Source organism: Lactuca sativa, chromosome 6 (assembly GCF_002870075.4).
Source record: "Lactuca sativa cultivar Salinas chromosome 6, Lsat_Salinas_v11, whole genome shotgun sequence".
Taxonomy (NCBI): domain Eukaryota; kingdom Viridiplantae; phylum Streptophyta; class Magnoliopsida; order Asterales; family Asteraceae; genus Lactuca; species Lactuca sativa.
Genome location: NC_056628.2, coordinates 77,355,901 through 77,378,042, shown reverse-complemented (window position 1 = coordinate 77,378,042; position 22,142 = coordinate 77,355,901). Strand labels below are relative to the sequence as shown.

At 31.4% G+C, this 22,142-nt stretch overlaps 1 protein-coding gene and 1 long non-coding RNA gene across 2 annotated transcripts; both read left to right on the top strand.

Annotated features, from left to right (window-relative positions):
• Positions 1-326: 326 nt before the first annotated feature.
• Positions 327-839, top strand: LOC111903338 (lipid transfer protein EARLI 1-like). The gene has a single exon (XM_023899117.3). The coding sequence runs from the start codon at positions 327-329 to the stop codon at positions 837-839; it is 513 nt and encodes a 170-aa protein (XP_023754885.2).
• Positions 840-6,512: 5,673 nt separating this feature from the next.
• On the top strand, positions 6,513-8,304 carry LOC122194591 (uncharacterized). Its single transcript, XR_008224585.1, has 5 exons — positions 6,513-6,768; positions 7,137-7,237; positions 7,315-7,694; positions 7,807-7,934; positions 8,092-8,304. It is a non-coding gene; the product is annotated as an uncharacterized LOC122194591 (long non-coding RNA).
• The last annotated feature ends 13,838 nt before the right edge of the window (positions 8,305-22,142 follow it).

Here is a 22,142-nt window from a genome sequence, read left to right as displayed (position 1 = left end):
TGACTTACATCCATTTAGAAAATGGAAAAACTTAAACGTGGTCTGTGACTTTAGTTTAATCCGTTGGAGCACATATATATTTTTTGTATGCAATAAGTATAATGCATCTGGTTTTGTTAAAAAAAAAAGGGACTTTCAACGCTTTGATGTGCTTGAGTTGGTGGCAGCAAAAACTATATCATGCTAATTTGACTCAATTAATAAATGGAATATATTTAAACAAAAAATATTACTCCACAGATACCTATATAATGCTCCATTGTATCCTTACTCTATCACACTCTTCCTTTACCATAATTGACAAAGTTTTCATTACCCGTTTCGGCATGGCATCAAAGAGTATTGTGTCCGTTGTTCTGGTCATAGCATTCAACCTTTTATTATGTGTCGTGGTTAGTGGCTGTGAAACGTCCGACATACCAGAACCCACCCTCAATCCAAATCAAAAACCAAACCCAAACCCAAGCAGCAATCCCAACCCCAATCCCTACTCCAGCCCGAACCCGAACCCCATCCCTAACACTAACCACACCCCCAACCCCAACCCGAACACAGTACCAAACACAAACCCAAATACAGAAACCTGCCCTAGAGACGCCTTGAAACTGGGGGTTTGTGCTAATCTTCTAGGGGGATTGGTCAAAGTTGAGTTAGGTTCACCACCGGTGAAGCCATGTTGCTCTCTTATCCAAGGACTTGCCGACCTTGAGGCTGCCGTCTGTTTGTGCACTGCAATCAAAGCCAACGTCCTAGGGATCAATCTTAATGTACCAGTATCTCTTAGCTTGCTCGTTAATGTCTGTGGCGGTGAAGTCCCAAATGGTTTTGTATGTTCCTAGTTTGATTTAATTTATACAATATGAATCAATGTGTTGCTAAATTAAGTGTACCATCCGTGAAGTCAATACTTCATGGGTAACAATTCAGTCATTTCTTTTGCAATAAAATGCTTTTCTTATATCATATGTATTTATATGCTAATTTAATGCAAGATTAATATTTATTTTGTATGTGGAAGATTAATGATCCATGATACACTTATTTGCACTAATATATCCAACCAAGTTTAAATGAAACTAAACTTAATGTAATGGCTAGATATCTATGAAAAAGAAACTACTATTATGGCATCTCTAAACAAATTGTCAATCATACGCATCAATATGATGGAAAATGTTTATGAAACTCACTAAATCGAACGATGAATTTGGTTCGAATTTCAGTGGATAATTGTTATCCACCAAATTAAAAATGGTTGTAATGTTGAAATAAGTAGAAATAAAAACATGATTCCACCCATTTTTATTGTTCAATCCGTTATAAACCTTGTTTCACAAAAGCGCTTGGGAAACATGATACAAAACAAAAAAAAAACATTCTAGTTAGAGTTCAGACAATAAGTTCAATGCAAATACAACTATCATAGACATTGACTTACAAATACAGCCATTTCCAGTCAAAATTTTGCATAGGCAACTGATCCTAAGCTATCATCCAAGTAAGGATATTATGTTTGATCGGTTACACTTGTTCCCACATGTTTGATTATCCCTTGTATCCAAAGTATTAAAATCAAGATACCATGTATCGGAATAAAGCCATAAAAAAGTGAGATGTATCTATCGATTTTCATTTGTACAATTGTAACATCCTAAACTTTAGATAAATGATTATATGATTTATATCCACCAACACTCTAACCAATATCTAAATGTTACATAGGATAGAATTCGGCTTTCGGTTAGATACAATAACTAGGGAATGCCCCATGAACCTAAATAAAAAGTTTGCCAAAATTCCTAATAAGTTTAAATCGAAATAAATGCCAAAATGATTAAAAAAATCATGAAATATATTCATTGTCTTTAATAAGGGTATTTGTTTGTTAAAAAAAATTGAAAACGATACATTAATTTTTATTTTTAATTAATAAGTAATTAAATAAAACATAAAATGAAAATGGAAAATAATATACACAGATTCTCTTTCGGGGCTAAAATAAGCAAATACATCCGCCCAAGGGGTTGTCTCAATCCGTCAAATCAAAATATGAGAGAGAAGAATATATATATATATATATATATATATATATATATATATATATATATATATATATATATATATATATATATATATATATATATATTGAGAGAGAGAGAGCACTAGTAAAAAATAACATACGGTCACACTTTCCAAAAAACGGTTTGTCACGCTTTTTATTAAAAGTGTGGCCAAAGGTCATTAAAAAAATTTACAAACTGTTTTTATATACATTTAAATTAGTTTGTGTGACTATTGTATAAATAATAAAAACTTTAATCACACTTAATTATACCAAATGTGACAAATATTAGTCACACTCGAACATTGAGGCCATAGGTCAAAATCAGCCATAGGTATCGATTAAGATTGTCATACTTTTTTTATAAGAGACAATAGATACACTACTAGAAAACAAAAGGTTTTGCCACAGGAAAATAGCTACGGAAAATTTCCGTAGGTAATTACCTACATAATACCTACGGAAGGAGAAACCCTAATTTAGTAACGGAATCGCTACAAAATAGCTACGGAATAGTTACAGACGAGAATCCATAGGTATTCCGTTAGTAATTAGCTACACAATTGCTACGGAATAACGACGGAACTAAATCCGTAGATATTCTGTAGGTAATTCGCTACAAATTAGCTACGGACTATCGGCGGAAGAGATTAACTACAAAATACCTATAGATTACCTACAATCTTTTTTTATTTTTCTATTTTTCAAGGATCAAATGTCGTTTTTTTCGTTTTATTTTTTTCACAACTTAATTATACGTTGATTGCTTTGTTTTGACCGATTTATACATAACATAAACTTACATACAAACGTATGCCTCGTTAGAAACCATTACTCATTTAGAAGTTTTTTTTTTTTTAAATCAAAGTTATTTTCTAAACATAAATAGAAATAAATACACACATTTACATACACACCATATGTATGTATTATGTTTAGTATATCATGTATTTGTTTAATGATGTTAATTGTGGCTTAAAGACAAATATAGATAGTTTTTTGTTTATTTTGTATATAGTAATGGTTTCTAATGATGCATAAGTTTGTTTGTAAGTTTATGTTATGTATAAATTGGTTAAAACAAAGCAATCAAATTATAAATAAGTTGTGAAAAAAACGAAATGAAAAAAACGATATTTGACCTTTGAAAATTGAAAAATAAAAAAATACCGTAGGTAATCTGTAGGTAAATACCTACGGATTACCTACAGATTACCTTATTCTGTAGGCAATCCGTAGGTATTTGCCTACAGATTACCTACGGTCTTTTTTATTTTTATATTTTTCAAGTACCAAATGTCGATTTTTTCTTAAAAAAATTTTCACAACTTAATTATACTTTGATTGCTTTGTTTTGAGCGATTTATACATAACATAAACCTACATATAAACGTATGCCTAGTTAGAAACCATTACTTTATACAGAACAAACAAAAAGCTATCTAAATTCATATTTAGTTTTTCTAATGATGCATACGTTTGTTTGTAAGTTTATGTTATGTATAGATTGGTGAAAACAAAGCAATCAAAGTATAATTAAGTTGTGAAAAAAACGAAACGAAAAAAACGATATTTGACCTTTGAAAATTGAAAAATAAAAAAATACCGTAGGTAATCTGTAGGTAATTACCTACAGATTACCTTATTCTGTAGGCAATCCGTAGGTATTTACCTACAGATTACCTACGGTCATTTTTTATTTTTCTATTTTTCAAGTATCAAATGTTGTTTTTTCTTTTTATATTTTTCACAACTTAATTATACTTTGATTGCTTTGTTTTGACCGATTTATACATAACATAAACATACATACAAACGTATGCCTAGTTAGAAACCATTACTATATACAGAACGAACAAAAAGCTATCTAAATTGATATTTAGTTTTTCTAATGATACATACTTTTGTTTGTAAGTTTATGTTATGTATAAATTGGTTAAAACAAAGCAATCCAAGTATAAATAAGTTGTGAAAAAAATGAAACGAAATAACAATATTTGACCTTTGAAAATTGAAAAATAAAAAAATACCGTAGGTAATCTGTAGGTAAATACCTACGGATTACCTACAGATTACCTTATTTTGTAGGCAATCTGTAGGTATTTGCCTACAGATTACCTACAGTCATTTTTTATTTTTCTATTTTTCAAGTATCAAATGTCGTTTTTTTCGTTTTATTTTTTTCTCAACTTAATTATACTTTGATTGCTTTGTTTTGACCGATTTATACATAACATAAACATACATACAAACGTATGCCTAGTTAGAAACCATTACTATATATAGAACAAACAAAAAGCTATCTAAATTCATATTTAGCTTTTCTAATGATGCATACGTTTGTTTGTAAGTTTATGTTATGTATAGATTGGTGAAAACAAAGCAATCAAAGTATAATTAAGTTGTGAAAAAAACGAAACGAAAAAAACGATATTTGACCTTTGAAAATTGAAAAATAAAAAAATACCGTAGGTAATCTGTAGGTAAATACCTACAAATTACCTACAGATTACCTTATTCTGTAGGCAATCCGTAGGTATTTACCTACAGATTACCTACGGTCGTTTTTTATTTTTCTATTTTTCAAGTATCAAATGTCGTTTTTTTCGTTTTATTTTTTTCACAGCTTAATTATACTTTGATTGCTTTGTTTTGACCGTTTTATACATAAGATAAACATACATACAAACGTATGCCTAGTTAGAAGCCATTACTATATACAGAACAAACAAAAAGCTATCTAAATTCATATTTAGTTTTTCTAATGATGCATATGTTGCTTTGTAAGTTTATGTTATGTATATAGATGATTTTGTTAAATCCAAGAAAAAAAGTAAATAACTAATTAGCTACGGAATAGTTACGGATGTTAACCTGTAGCTATTCTGTAGCTAATTAGCTACAAAATGGTTACGAAATAGCTACGGATACAATATTAAGCCGTTAAATGAGTAAAGGATCTCGAAGGTGCAAACGACTTTCTGAACACTATTAATAACTATAAGTTGTTGAAAATAAAGATAATCATGTATAATACAGGTGAGAAAAAAACGAAGAGAAAAAAACGATGTTTAATGCCCAAAAAATCAAAAAATAAGAAAAATTTGTAGCTACTCCGTAGCTAATTAACTACGGATTAGCTACAAAAATTTTTTATTTTCTATTTTTCGGGCATCAAACGTCGTTTTTTTCGCTTCGTTTTTTATACCTCTACTATACATGATTATCTATACTTTCACCAACTTATAGATATTAATATCATTCATAAAGTCGTGTGCACCTTCGGGATCAAGTATTCGTTTCACAGTTTTAACAATGTAATTACTATACTTTTCACCAACTTGTGATGATTTTATTTTTGTATATGTGTATTTACATACATGAAAGAGTTTTGGTATATGTGTACGTGTATGTGTGTATGTATACGTGTTTGTGCGTATTTATATGTGAGTGTAGATCATAAGCGTGTTAAACCATTAAACGAGTCATGGATCCCGTATGTGTACACGAATTTATGAATGATATTAATAGTTATAAGTTGGTGAAAATATTAATAATCATGTATAATAGAGATGTGAAAAAAACGAAGCGGAAAAAACGACGTTTGGTACCCGAAAAATCGAAAATAAGAAATATCCGTAGCTAATCCGTAGCTACTTAGCTACGGACTAGCTACGAAATTCTAACGGAAAGCATATTCTGTAGCTAGTCCATAGCTAATTACCTACGGATTAGCTACGGAATATGCTTTCCGTTAGAATTCCGTAGCTAATCCGTAGCTAACTAGCTACGGATTATCTACGGATTTTTCTTATTTTCGATTTTTCGGGCATCAAACGTCTTTTTTTTTTTGCTTCGTTTTTTTACACCTCTACTATACATGATTATCTATACTTTCACCAACTTATAGCTTTTAATATCATTCATAATGTCGTGTGCACCTTCGGGATCAAGTATTCGTTTCACGGTTTAACAATGTAATCACTATGCTTTTCACCACCTTGTGATGAATTTATTTTTGTATATGTATATTTACATACATTAAAATTACATAAGATACTCGTGTTCGAATCCGGTACACCACACTACAAATAAAATTACATTTAGTGGCATAAAGTTTTAGTGGCATTTCGTTTTTGTGTCACTATAACCTACTTTTAGTGACACTTTTGTTTTATCCCACTAAATTTTAAAAGATATTGTGGCACTTTATATCTTATGACACTAATAACCTAATTTTGTGGCATTAATCATTTTATGACATTTTTTCGTAACTATTAGTGGCATAAAAAATGTCTACAAGTTTTTTAATAAATAGTAATATGTTATATTTAATTTTAATTTTAATTAAATATGAAACAAAAATTCAATCTAAGAATTTGAAAAAGAAAAACGTGAACTTAAAAAACAAATGGGAAAATGGTTGCGTTTGAGAGAATCATCTCCAAAATTTTAAAAACAGCTCGTCTTTTCTTTCCAGCGGGAACATGCTTTCCCCAAAAATTACAAAACCCCGTTACACTTGGTTTCCCTCCTATCCTATCGAAAATTCCCACCCATGACCTAAGTCCCTAATCTCCATGGCTGGCGTCGCTATTAATACTATCTATAGCCTCCAAATCGTCGTCGTTCAGCCACGGCAACTCGCCACCGCTGCCTACGTCCATTGCTTCTCGTCGTGTTCTACCCGGTCATCATCGATTTAGGTACAAAATGAAGCTTTATCTATGAATGAATGGAAGTTGTCCTCTTTCTACTTTCCCTAATCATGCTCAAATCACTCTTCTGCACGAATCATAATCAGATTCGATTTCAGTTAATCCATTTCTATCCCTATACAATCGATCATAGGTTTGCCCCGTCAAGAATGTTTTTCAATATTTATATAATACTTTGCCAGTTTAGAGATGCACAACTAGTGCTCGACGAAATGCCTGAATATTATATGTCTGCAACTCTGCCCTTCACTCCACCCCCGCTCCCTGTATTGCCGAAAAAAGTAATACACATTACGAAGTATAGTTTTTTTTTATTACCTATTTTTCTGATTTTTCATCTAATTTCTTGTTCTCAGGTCAAACCCCTGGTAAAAAATAAGGACTTTTGATTTATAGTACCAGGTTGCTGCTTGCGTTGGTTTCTTCTTTGCACTTCCACATTCCACAATTTTTTGAGGTAAATTTTGATTTTTTTTAGTTAATACTATTGTTATACTAAATTTGATCTTCTTTTTTTTAAACTCTATGCAATAGTGAACAGAGAATAAGTATACTTATTTCACCAAGCAAGATCCCAACAAATATCATCCTTGTATGCATGAATCCACATGGTTATGTTCACTTAATCGAATTTTTTAGATTCGGGTAATTTCTTGACCAAAATTTTGGTCCCTTGATCATTTGTGAAGTTATCAAGAACGATGGATTGAAGATGTAGGTGGTTTTGTTCTGGTTCTTGGTTGTTTATGTTGCTAAAATGGTGGAGTAGCTGAGCATGTGATGGTACAGAACATATGCAAACAAGAAGGTGGTCAATGGTGGTGTTTGGTGGTTGTAGCAAAAATGAATGGAGCACATAGTGGTATTTGGCTGTTTGTGTATGTAGCAAACATACAGATTGGATTGGATTACAGGTTAGTTCTTCATCCCTCAATTATTAGTTTTATGTGTGTATGTGTATGTATGCAAGAACATAGATTGGTTTTGCATATGTCTGAAATTGAATATATTTTTTCATTTTTTCAGCTCTACTGATCTCTCAGGCACCACAACAGATTTATGCAGTGAGTTCTGTAAAAGGTTTAAAGGGTTTCTTGCAACATGGCCTCCTTCAAGTCCCCAACCTCATATCAATGAACTTCTCAGATCAAAGGGTTTTTTTAATCATAGTTTCATGTTATAATGTTATATTTATTAAGTTTTTTAATATATATATATATATATATATATATATATATATATATATATATATATATATATATATTATAATGTTATACAATCTACTTATCAACTCATCTTATGTTTAAGAAGTTCAGGTTTCTTTTATTGGACAAGGTGACACAGTCCATGAAGTAGTTATCTGGAGGCCAAAAAATTGTAGTAGCTGACTTGTGTAATAGTTACCGGTTGGTTGCCCTTCATGAAGCTTTTTGGTGTTGTAAATAGCAACATATTTTTTAGTTTGACCAAATTTTTTATTTTGTTGTATAGATGATGTTTATTCTAATATTTATTTTTGGAAAATGATGTGTTTGTAATGTGTTAGGCACTTAGTAATGTATTTTACATTTTGTAGTTTAATGTAATGAATTTTTGTTTCATTTTGAACAAATTAATTTTTATTTTATTTAAAAAAATATTAATTTTTTTTTTTAAAAAATAAAATGTAATTAGCTACGGATTACCTACAGAAAATACGTAGCTATTTACTTCTGTAGTTATTCTGTAGCTATTTGGATCCGCAGCTATTCCATAGCTATTTAGTTTTGTAGCTACTCCGTAGCCATTCAATTCCGTAACTATTTTGTAGGAAAATCATTTTGTAGGTATTCCGTAGGAAAATATTCCGTATGTATTTTGTAGGAGTTTCGTAGCTAAATAACTCGTAGGTAATCTGTAGGTATTCCGTAGTTAACGTGTCCGTAGGTATTCCATAGTTAAATTTGTAACAAAATATTTCGTAGGAAATGCGTAGGAACGTTTGTAGCTAATTCGTAGGAAAAAATTACCCACGAGGGTTTTTCCTACAACCTGTTTTTTGTAGGAAATCTGTAGGTAACGCCTTGTTCCTACGGATTTACTACCAATTCTGCTGTAGGTAACTACTTAGTTTTGTAGTAGTGATAAACATATTGTGACAAGAAGCAGTTGTATGTTTGTCTATAACCTAGTGCCTTTTTAGACACATAATAGACAAAGTAGCTAAAATGTGATAAATATGATCACACTAAATATTTGTGTATCCATAGAGCTATTTTGTAGTTAACGCAAGAAAAGAAAACAAGTTAGTATTGGTTGTTTCATTGTCATAATTGACCCTTCGAGTTAAGTTTTTATATATATATATATATATATATATATATATATATATATATATATATATATATATATATATATATAATATTTCACCATCAACCCACCTGCACACCTATCCCTACCCCAACCCACCTCACCCTACGCTACCTATCCTAACATCCAAAACGACATAAACATCACCCCATGAATTTAGACTAACCCACTCCACCTAACCCCTACACCATGCGTCCTAAATGCGAGGTATAGTTTTATATGTGAAGTATTAAAGACTAGCAAAACACATTTGAAATTGGTTTTTAATCACAACAAAAGTATAATCTCTGTCTCTGTCTCTGTCTCTCTCTCTCTCTCTCTCTCTCTATATATATATATATATATATATATATATATATATATATGCGTAGGTTATTCTATTCAAAGTAATTTTTGTGTTATTGTATGCATAAATATGAGTCAATCAATTTTACTTATTTTAAGAAAATGATTAATATATATTATTGAATTAAATATAATTGAAAAATATCATCTTAATTAATTACAAGGGTAATTTAGTCTAATAATATAGATTTAATAAAGGAAAATTGCATTTCTTAAGGGATCATAGATTCTATTAATTTTAAAAACGATTTTACGAATTATAGTTCTTTTAATTCAGACATTCTGACAGAATATGTTTATGAGTATATTAAAAAATAAAAATATTCTTAAACCATAAATAATAAAAATATTTTTGAACCTATTTCTTGATCATGAATTTAAAAACTTCTTGTAGAATAGCAAATTCTTGAACAATCAATTGAAGAATAAAAACAAAAAAATACATTATTTCTTATAGAATACGGGTAACAAATGTTAAGAATTACATTTATTGTTAAAGAATAAAACTAAAAATACTTTCAAAACGTGAAAGAAAACTTCAAAATCTAACGACTAATACATTCTAAAAGAATAATGTGGTCCATTTCAATTTTGTGGTCCGTTCTTCAAGCATCAATATTGTGATTCCAACAGAATTGGAATTCGTGATTCTATTCCAATAGAATTGGAATCTCAACAATATCATCAATTGAATCATCTACATAAACACACTTGATATCTTTTCAGAATTCAACCTTGTAAATGCATTGCATTTAAGGTTTTGAATCTGCGTGATACTCAATTCAGAATCCTACTTTTATACACACATTTAAGACCACAAAAGAGTTTCAAGAAAGCAATGATCAACACAGTTACACAGGTCCCCCTTATTTCTCAGGCATTTACGAGAATAAACAGGACTTCAAAGCAAAGTTATCGAAAAATTCAACATACTAAACTGACAACAAACTGATAGACATGGTTTCTGATTCCAAAATGTCTCAAAATTTTGAATATGAAACAATACATAATCAAGAATTTCAACTTTTTCTATTGTATATCTTAGTTATTACAGATCAAATAAAAAGTATAAATCAAGCTCCTTGATTTGAAACCCTAATTTGGTGCGGCGTCAGTGCCTGCGCTTAGCATTGTACCTGATAGTGTTGTAGGTGCGCATACGGATGCAATGAGGAATAGGCCTGTTCTGCCTCATCTTCTTCGCTAGCTTCTCCACTGCTGTTGACAGTAACCACCACTGATCTCCACATCGCTGCCTGCTTCTGTTCGTCTTTCCTTTGTAATCAGATGAAGACGAAGACGAAGACTAAGGATCGAATATCCTTTTCCCCATTTAACATGACACCGACTTTGGTTGGAGAAACGAATTGGGATGCAGCTCGAATCCTACTGAGGGTTTTTCAAAGTGACGAGGTGGTAATTAAAAGGGGATAAATTAGGTTAAAATCAACTAGCATAATTATAGGAAAGTATTTGGGGAAGTTGTTTATAAAATTACCTAATTACCCTTATTTATTTATATTTTAAATTTTGGTTGGCCCATATTGATGTATACAATAACACAATAATTAGTTTAAACATTTGAACCTATCTCTCTCTTTATATATATATATATATATATATATATATATATATATATATATATATATATATATATATACCTGATAGTGTTGTCGGTGCGCATACGGATCCAATGAGGAATATATATATATATATATATATATATATATATATATATATATATATATATATATATATATATATATACCTGATAGGGTTGTCGGTGCGCATACGGATCCAATGAGGAATAGGCATGTTCTGCCTCATCTTCTTTGCTAGCTTCTCCACTGCTGTTGACAGTAGCCACCACTGATCACCACATCGCTGTCTGCTTCTGTTCGTCTTTCCTTTGTAATCAGATGAAGACGAAGACGAAGACTAAGGATCGAATATCCTTTTCCCCATTTAACGTGACACCGAATTTGGTTGGAGAAACGAATTGGGATGCAGCTCGAATCCTACTGAGGGTTTTTCAAAGTGACGAGGTGGTAATTAAAAGGGGATAAATTAGGTTAAAATCAACTAGCATAATTATAGGAAAGTATTTGGGGAAGTTGTTTATAAAATTACCTAATTACCCTTATTTATTTATATTTTAAATTTTGGTTGGCCCATATTGATGTATACAATAACACAATAATTAGTTTAAACATTTGAACCTATCTCTCTCTCTTTATATATATATATATATATATATATATATATATATATATATATATATATATATATATATATACCTTAAAAAGCATTTACAAGATTTTGCTGAATTTTAAGAGGTATAAGCTTTTAAGCATCATATACAATAATTTTATGCATCGGAGAATAATAAATCTTATCCGGTCAAAGATAGATTTTGAATAGGTCTTCTAAGCTTATCTTCAAATTAAATGGGTTAAATATGAAAATGTCAAATAAGATGATGATGATGATAAGATTTTGAATGGGTCAAAGTTTGACCAAGTGTTCCTCATATCCAATTGAATCGGTAAATACTAAATCTTATCCGGCCAACATTTATGAAAAAGTCAAATAAGATGATGATGATAAGATTTTGAATGGATCAAAGTTTGACCAAGTGTTCCTCATATCCAATTGAATCGGTAAATACTAAATCTTATCCGGTCAACATTTATGAAAAAGTCAAACAAGATGATGATGATAAGATTTTGAATGGGTCAAACTTTGACCAAGTGTTCATCATATCCAATTGAATCGCTAAATATTGAATCTGTCAATAAGATGATGATAAGAGTCAAATAAGATGATGATAAAAGCATTAACAAGATTTTGCTGAATTTTAAGAGGTACAAGATTTTAAGCATCATATACAATAATTTTATGCATCGGAGAATAATAAATCTTATTCGGTCAAAGACAGATTTTGAATAGGTCTTCTAAGCTTATCTTCAAATTGAATGGGTTAAATATGAAAAAGTCAAAGAACATGATGATGATAAGATTTTGAATGGGTCAAAGTTTGACCAAGTGTTCCTCATATCTAATTGTATCGGTAAATACTAAATCTTATCCGGTCAACATTTATGAAAAAGTCAAATAAGATGATGATGATGATGATAAGATTTTGAATGGGTCAAACTTTGACCAAGTGTTCCTCATATCAAATTGAATCGGTAAATACTAAATCTTATCCGGTCAACATTTATGAAAAAGTCAAATAAGATGATGATGATAAGATTTTGAATGGGTCAAACTTTGACCAAGTGTTCCTCATATTCAATTGAATCGGTAAATACCAAATCTTATCCGGTTAACATTTATGAAAAAGTCAAATAAGATGATAATGTTAAGATTTTGAATGGGTCAAACTTTGACCAAGTGTTCCTCATATCCAATTGAATTGCTAAATACTGAATCTGTCAATAATAATGAAAAAGTCAAATAAGATGATGATAAAATTTTAAATGGGTCAAAGTTTGACCAATTGTTCTTCATATCCATTTGAATCCGTCTAATACGATGTACACGTTATAAAACATTTCATATAAACTGGAAGAGGCGCATTGATCTAGCATTCGTCTATCATGAATGTCTTGCCATTGACCGCAAAACCTTGGTTCCTCAAGTTATATGAAAATTCACATTTAAGGTTCATAAAACTCATAAATATTTTCATAGGTTATGAATAAAGAAAAGTCATATTCTTTTAATAGTTTAAAGTCTTCCATAACTTGTCCTCAATTTATGGAACTTGAAGTGTTTTTGAATTAAAACTACTTTAAACACATAAGTTATGGAATTAAATAGTTTTGAATAGTTTCAAAACTTTCCCTCAAGTTTTGGAATTTGAAAAGCTTTCCCTTATGAATACTTTAATTCCAAGTTAAGCCCTTAGAATTTTAAAAGTTAAAATTCAACTCTTATACTTTATAATATTATAAGTTAGTAATATTTATATATAAGTATAAGAGCAAGTCGTCTTAGCATTAATAGGCCTTATTTACGAAGTCGATCTATAAGGGGGGTATAAGTTTACTGCCTATAAAATGGTAGTTTAATGGGTGTCCACTCTTACCCACCGCTTCCTTGACTAGTGGAGGATCGTTAGGCGAACAGGTAGGACAAGGACTATAATTCTCCATTGATTAAAAGTATTAATGATAAATAGTAAGTAACTAAACTCTTATTAATACCCAATCTTAGTTACTTAGGAAAATGTGAATTTGGTGCTAACCCATGAAATTACACTTTGCACTTTGCTTAAGTCGGTTAGTGGAGAGTGTGTGGTTAACCGACACACTAGCTTGATCTAACAAGGTAGGCAAATGGTAACTTAATGTTTATCATAGTATCGGTGGAGTGCTTGTGGTTAACCGGCACATCGATTGAAGGGTAAATATTAAGGGTACCAAATATATTTGCATGGTTATTCACACCTTGTTTTGTGATCCTCGACATCCCAGTCACAAAACTTGAGAGGGCACAATCGAGATTGAAACATGCCATTGAAAAGTTCAATGAATCTCAAAAGATCTAGGAGTTTCAAATCCAATTAAAACCTAATAATTTATTTCATTTTTCATGGTGGAAATTGGTGAATCGTCATTCGCCTACCTTCAAATATTTTATAGCTTGGATTACAACATCCCTCTTCCAAGTTATAAAATATTGTGTTGGGTCCTAGCCTTAATATTTCATATTGGGTGTTATATTAAGGACTTAAATCAACAAACTTGAATTTCTCCCATTAGATGTCTGGTTTAGACATCTATGATCATTCCGAAATCCCTTGGAACAAGATTTCCTAATGAAGATGACTTCCTGAGTTTGGCTCATGGAAATCATTCTTCACTTCCTCTACCTCCTCCAGTTAATGCTTCCTAACCCAAAAGTTCTTGAATAGTTCAAGGTCACTCAAGCCCTATTGGCAAGCAAGGTCTATGTGTGATCACATCTTGGAGATGAAGTCACATATTAACAAGCCGTGAGAGTTGGGTGTCAACGTCTTGAGAAAGATGGCTGTTCAATCACTTTCTATGTCACATAGTGAGTTCCTTTGGGACTACTATAGAACAGACTATGACATGACCCTTAATGATCTTATCTATTTGCTTGGTGCTTCTAAATCAACAGTGATTTGGAGGACTAGTAAAGCAAGTTTGATTAGAAGATCAACTTCCCAAACTTCCATGGACATTGACAATGGTAACATTGGAAATCCGGAAAAGCTTTCTCTTCCCATTGGAAAGGGATCGACCATAGTCAACTTGGTTGACCAAATGGTAAAGAGAAAGGCTAAGTCTGAGACTATCCCATGTACCATTACCAAAGAGTTCATATGTTTCTATTGCCAAAAGAAAGGGGCATTGGAAGCAAAGCTGCCCTAGCTACCTGAAAGAAAGAAGAATCAAAAAGTTTGACTCTGCTTCAGGTAAGTCCACTATCTAACTCTGTTAAGTTCCCAGTTGATGATTCTTAATACAAAATGTGTCTCGGTTGCATTTTGATATTTAGCAGGATCAAGCAAAGGGAACGAAACTTAAAGAAAGAGTATGCTGAATCTGATCGCGTAAATGGATTTCTATCGCATGGTTTGAAGATCGGATTGTTGAGCTACTTCTTAAGAGTTATGATAGATTGCTAGGAAACATGTAATAGCATAGTTTTCATTTCAAGTTGCAGATCCTTATCACTTAGAAAATTATATGAAAAAACTAAAAAATTATGTCATAAATAAGGAGTGGCTGGAAGGTTATATAGTCGATGGTTGTGTCACTAATGAATCATTAAAATTTTGTTCAATATATCTTGAAGATGTATTGACATGATTCAATCATCCTGAAAAAAAATGAGAATGTTGTCATAGAAAAAACAAAGTTGGAATGTGTTCTATTTTTTCGTAGTTCGCGAAAAAACCTTAATGGGTTTAATGTTTTTTATTTCCTTTAGCTTATTCTTACTCTTTAAATAAAAAAACATATAATAATAATAATAATAATAATAATAATAATAATAATAATAATAATCAATGACGAATCACGATAACCCATTAAAATATTTTAAATTTTGTATATTTTTAAATGTGTTTTGCAATATTTCTCTTATTTGACAAAGAACAACCACAAGCCATTTAGTTTAGTATCCTTTCTAGTAACTTTAGAAATAAAATTTATCAATTCTGAAATCTTATGCTAGTTCATGTCAAATATTCAAAATTATGTGAAGGATTAGCCACATGCAGTAATCCATTACCAATCCATCAGACCTCCTGCAATTCGTCTACCATGCAAATGACGTATTGACTACAAGGAACTAGGCCTATACCGACGAATTTTTTGACACCTATGTCGAAGACATATCATCGGGAACACCTGTACAGACAACTTGTCGCCCTTAGAAAGTCGTCGGGATAGCTCCGTCGGTAAAAGTCAAAAATGTCGTCGGGATAGATGTCGTTGGTACAGATCCACCAATGCAGACGACTTGTCGTCTACACAGGATCGTCGGGAAAGATTTTCGAGAAAAAAAAGTTTTATTATAAACCTATACCGACGACATGTCATCGGGAAAGGTTTCCAACTGTTTTTATTGTTAAAAGCTATACCGACGACGTGTCGTCGGTATAGGTGTTTTTAAAAAATATATATATTTTTCACAGATTTATTTCATTTACCAAACTTGTTTTCTAAAACAAACCCAACACATATGTAGTGTATTTATATGCAGAATATATCAAACATTTAATAACCATAAGACTTCAAAATCTACTATACAAAGAAAAATTGTAGGGAACTCAAATAAAATAAAAATGTAGCACTTTTATGATTTATAAATTCTATAACCATGCAATTAAACATGCGATCACTACCTAAAACAACTTTGTGTGGGGTCCGGTTACATGTCGGGCTGATTAGTACATGGTTGCTGCCTCATGATGGATTTTAGATTAGCTTTCTCCTTTATTTTGCAAGTTGGTTGTTTGTAGGTGGACTTTGAAGTTTCTTGCCATTTTTTGTGCTACCTCAAAACATTCTTTGTATCTATCTCTGTGTTCTGGTGCTCTACAAAACAAATGATCTGACAAATGAACAACAAACAAAAATTAGAATATACATGACACTTCAGTAAAATTTAATCACGAAAATGCAAATTCATAAAACAGAAGTTAAAATTTCTAAATGAAATCTTTGTCCACTTAATCACTTATGTATAATTATGCATTCCTTCAACAAATATCAGTTTCAAACAATAATCAAATTAGTATGGACATTAAAGAACGAAAAAGCATTCATTTTGTTATTATATCATAAATTACTCATTGAGAAAAACAAGAACCACTTCACCAAAATTGATAAAATAAAACGTTAGTCAATATTCAGTTAACATTTGATAAACAAGAATTACATGATGATATGAAAAGAAAACAATAAATGCAAAACACAAACCATACAAATTTATAAAAATAATCGGTTTTTTTCCCTTATCTCTCTTTAGAACCTTATACCCACCCACATACTATGAAGAAATCGTTATATGCACATAGAAGAGAAGAGATCGCTTGAAATTAATGGTAAAAACAAGAACAACTATGCAGATTGTTTTTTATCCCCCTATTAAATTGCCCCATGTAAAATCCCCTTTGTGAATTCAATTGATCATATCTTTAATGCAATCAAATGAAATTATATTATTTGCTATTTCTTTATCCCGATTTCTCTTTAGGCCTTTTTATCAATTGTAAACTCATTGAAAATTTAATGGAATCAGATGAAGAACAAACAAACAGAGAATTTGCACCAGTGTTGTCTTTTTGGTTGTCAATGAGCTGTAACTTTCGACCTCTTCCTTGCCTCACTGTAAAGAACCACTCCCATTATTGTCACCGTAAAGAACAACATTGACCCACCTGTGAAATCCTGCTAAACCCAAAATTGAAGATGGAGAGATCTCAAAAACACATGCGATGATGACTATCAAAAACAAAACTAAGGAGAACTCGAAACCTGGATGATAAACATAAAGAAAATGAGTGGAGAAACCCTATAATTATGAACTATAACAGATAACCCAATTGAAAAAACTTACAATCATGAAATCGGAATCTTACCTCAAAATAACTGGTATAGGTAGTTGTGGAGGCCGATGGTGGTGAAGGGTCAACGATGGTGAATTCTATGAAGGGTACAACCGAGAAAAATACCCCTAAATCGGAGGTGAAAACTGCAACCGGACAAAAGACCTCAAAACCAGAGTAAAAAATTTGACCAGTCACAAAACAAGGAAGAATAGAAGGACCAAGAAGCATACCTGCTAGTTGCCGACGAATGGAATGACCGGAGGAGGTTTGGTCGTCGACAGAAAGAGAGAAATATAGAAACTAAGCAAAATGAACGCAATGGTCAACGTCTCTGGTCTTGATGGGGCTAAACCCTATGCCGACAACATGTCGTCGGTGTGGGGTATGTCCTTTCGTTTAATTGCTAAAATTAAAAAAAAAAATAGAAGGTTGTGCAGACAACAAGTCGTCGGGATAGCCTTTTCACGCGGATTGTCAGTGTGGCATGGCGACTACATAGACTTTCACAAGACCGCGAAAAAGTTTTTGTTTCCCGCCGACGCTGTGCAGACGACATGTCGTCTGCATAACGTTTCCAGTCAAGCTAAATTGGTCAAAGTGGGCAAAAGCTATGCCGACAACATGTCGTCGGTATAGCTTTGCTTGTAGCGACGACTTTCGTTGTCTAGATAGGTGTCGTCCCCATAGATAGTTATTCTTGTAGTGATTTCGTCAGTCGTTAATTAAAATATCTATATATGTAGTGTTTTGTGGTACTTCTACAAGTTCCAAACATGTACGGTTATCAGTTGCACTCCAGTAATAGTTTTTAATTAGTAAAAATTAATAATTGTTTAAAATAACGTAAAACTAAAGAATAAAATATATTATATTAATAAATTATTGTTATTTGAAATAAAATAATAATAATAATATAAGAAATAAAAAATATTCAAATAAATTATTAATAAATTAGTTAAAAATAAGTATAGTTTAAAATAATTTTAAGTCAAAAACTTAATTCAATTTGATTCAAACATAATTTTTATATCTTTCTTATCGTATACTTAAAATTATTATTATATTAGTTACAACTTAGTATTAAAAAATTATTATTTCAATAATAAATACTTATGATATTATTTTTATAACATATCATTGTTAATATTTATATTACATTATTAGGCACAAAACAAGAGTTTAAAACTCTCACTACAACTCAATAGTTTTTTTTTATTTAATTATAGTTATGAATTCAACTTTAATGTAATTTGCCTTATATTTTCGACTACATTCAAAAGTTTTTTAAACTTATGGCTATTAATGTGCAATGTTTTTTTTTTCCACTTCTTTATTATACACATTGTAACTATATTAGTAGTATATATGTAAGTTTGATTATAATATCATATGTTCGAAAAGATTTATTATTAAAAATGAAAGAGTTGAAAAAAATAAGCTTTGTTGTATCAATGGTTATTTCAACACAAATTTTTATAACAATTTTTCTATATATCAAATGTATGTTGATTTCTAAATATTCATTTTGAATGATTTATATGTGTTTAATAAGTTTTGTTTGATGTAAATGTTATAATGTTTTAGTGTTTTTTATTTATTAAAAGCTATAGTGTTTTTCAAACTATTTGTTATTTGTTTTATATATAGACCGACATACGTTTTATATATAATTTTTACAACATAAAGTTTAACAAACATCAAAATGAAAAGTGACAATTTGAGATATTGATCGTCGAACGAAGTGATGATTGACAAACTCTTGGAATTGGGACATAATTTGATATACGGACTCTATCTCTGATGGTCTAATATAGATCAATTCATATTGGTGAACTTATTTCAAATTCAATAAATGATATATATATATATATATATATATATATATATATATATATATATATATATATATATAGTCATAAAAGCGGGGGCGGGGCGTGTTGGAGATTGTTATACCCGGCCCGGCCCCATCCCCGTTTTTAGCATAATGGGGATCCCCGACCCCATACCCGGTACCCCTTTCAGCGGGGAATACACATCCCTGATTGGGGCGGGTCAACCCTGTTCCCCATCGGGTCGGGTGAAATTTACATCCCTAATTTATACTATCCTTGCCCCGACGACATGTCGTCTGTTCAAGTAAATAATAAAACTTTATTTTTTTTTTAAAATTAATACCGACGAAGCTTGTGCAGACGACATGTCATTGGTATAAGGGGTAGCTATCCAGACGACATCTATGCCGATGACTTTTTCCACCTATATCAACGGGGCTATACCGACGACTTGTCGTCGGTATAAGCTATCTCGACGCCTTGTCGTCGGCATAGGGTAATAAAAAAAGTCATCGGCACACAGGGGTAGATTCGTGTAGTGCTTGGAGTGTTACTGAATGCATGTTGTTTGCTTTGTGATTTGTGGGACTCTTGTTGATGTGAGATAACTATTAAGTGAATACGTTAACTTACATGCTACGAAGGTTAAATAATCTCAGTATTATTGATTTGGCCCTATTGTGCAGCTATCGTCTAAGTCTAACTGTTGGATGGTTGAGTCTTTTAGTCAAACGACTGTTTTATGAATAATATTTAAAATAAATAATATAATATAATACGAAAAAATTAAAAATCAGAAATGTTAGACACTAAATCTAACAAGTTATTTATTAAAGTACAATTCGATAATATAAAAGTAGATTTTTTTTTACATTAACTATTTTTGTTTTAATCATCAAAAGCATCGAAATACCTGTCCGAAATTGATTAAGAAATTAATTTCAAGTTGTCTTCAATTTCAATACTGTTTTTGGAATAATTTACCCGACTTAGGATGTAAAGTTTTATTACATGATTATATTTTAAGAAATATACACTTGTCAGTTTCTTTTTGCTCGTTGAGTCTCTCTCTCTCTCTCTGTCTCTCTCTCTCTCTCTCTCTATATATATATATATATATATATATATATATATATATATATATATATATATATATATATATATATAGACACACACACACACATTTGGGAGGGAGGTAAGGGAAATGCTGTTGAATTATTCATTAACAACCAATCATGTAATACACATTTACATATGAGGTAACGTATTAAAAAATTAGATTTATTATCCTATGCTAGTGAATTTATTAAAATGTTAAATGACCTCATATGTTTACATCTAACATGATTAAGAATGCAAGAGAAATTAATACTAACATTGTTTGGCTGGAACGACCTCATAGGTTTACATCTAACATGATTATATATTAAAAAATATATGATTGTTAGCCACAATTTTATTCTTATGCAACGTGTGATACCAATTGGAGTTAGAAGGTTTTCGGACAAGAATACTTATGCACCAACAATAGAGCTTTGTATGTTTTTAAACAACTTTACTCGAGAACACTGCTGATGAAGAATACGGGGGAAGTGATTCGACAAATATTGAAATCATGGGAATGATTCGAAGTCCCTCTCTTCTAATTATTCTATGATAGCGTGACTTACATCCATTTAGAAATGGAAAAACCTAAACGTGGTCTGTGACTTATATAGTAGACATTTACTGGACATTGAAAGGGTTTGATGTTTTCACCTCTTCTATATAATCGGTAACTTTTACAAAATTATTGCTTACTAACTTTTTCTTTATTTTTCATTGTAGCCGACCCATTTATATATAAAACATAAAACATATTCAATTTTAGAAAACTATACAGAAGCAAAAATGTATTTCCATAACCCTACATGCAAAGCACATATACGTACCACGCAATTTGAATCTTTAGTAGATATATATAATACTAAAAAAGATTTGAACAACAGATATATAAGATAATATATATACCCTGTTAAAGTTTAATCCGTTGGAGCACATATATATTTGTTATTTGCAATTAGTATAATGCTTCTGGTTTTTTTTTTTTTTTTTTTTTTTTTTTTTTTTTTTTTGAAGGACTTTCAACGCTTTGATGTGCATGGGTTGGTGGCAGCAAAAACTATATCATGCTAATTTGACTCAATTAATAAATGGAATATATTTAAACAACAAATATTACTCCACAGATACCTATATAATGCTCCATTGTATCCTTACTCTATCACACTCTTCCTTTACCATAATTGACAAAGTTTTCATTACCCGTTTCGGCATGGCATCGAAGAGTATTGTGTCCGTTGTTCTGGTCATAGCATTCAACCTTTTATTATGTGTCGTGGTTAGTGGCTGTGAAACGTCCGACATACCAGAACCCACCCTCAATCCAAATCAAAAACCAAACCCAAACCCAAGCAGCAACCCCAACCCCAATCCCTACTCCAACCCGAACCCCAACCCCATCCCTAACACTAAACACAACCCCAACCCCAACCCCAACACAGTACCAAACACAAACCCAAATACAGAAACCTGCCCTAGAGACGCCTTGAAACTGGGGGTTTGTGCTAATCTTCTAGGGGGATTGGTCAAAGTTGAGTTAGGTTCACCACCGGTGAAGCCATGTTGCTCTCTTATCCAAGGACTTGCCGACCTAGAGGCTGCCGTCTGTTTGTGCACTGCAATCAAAGCCAACGTCCTAG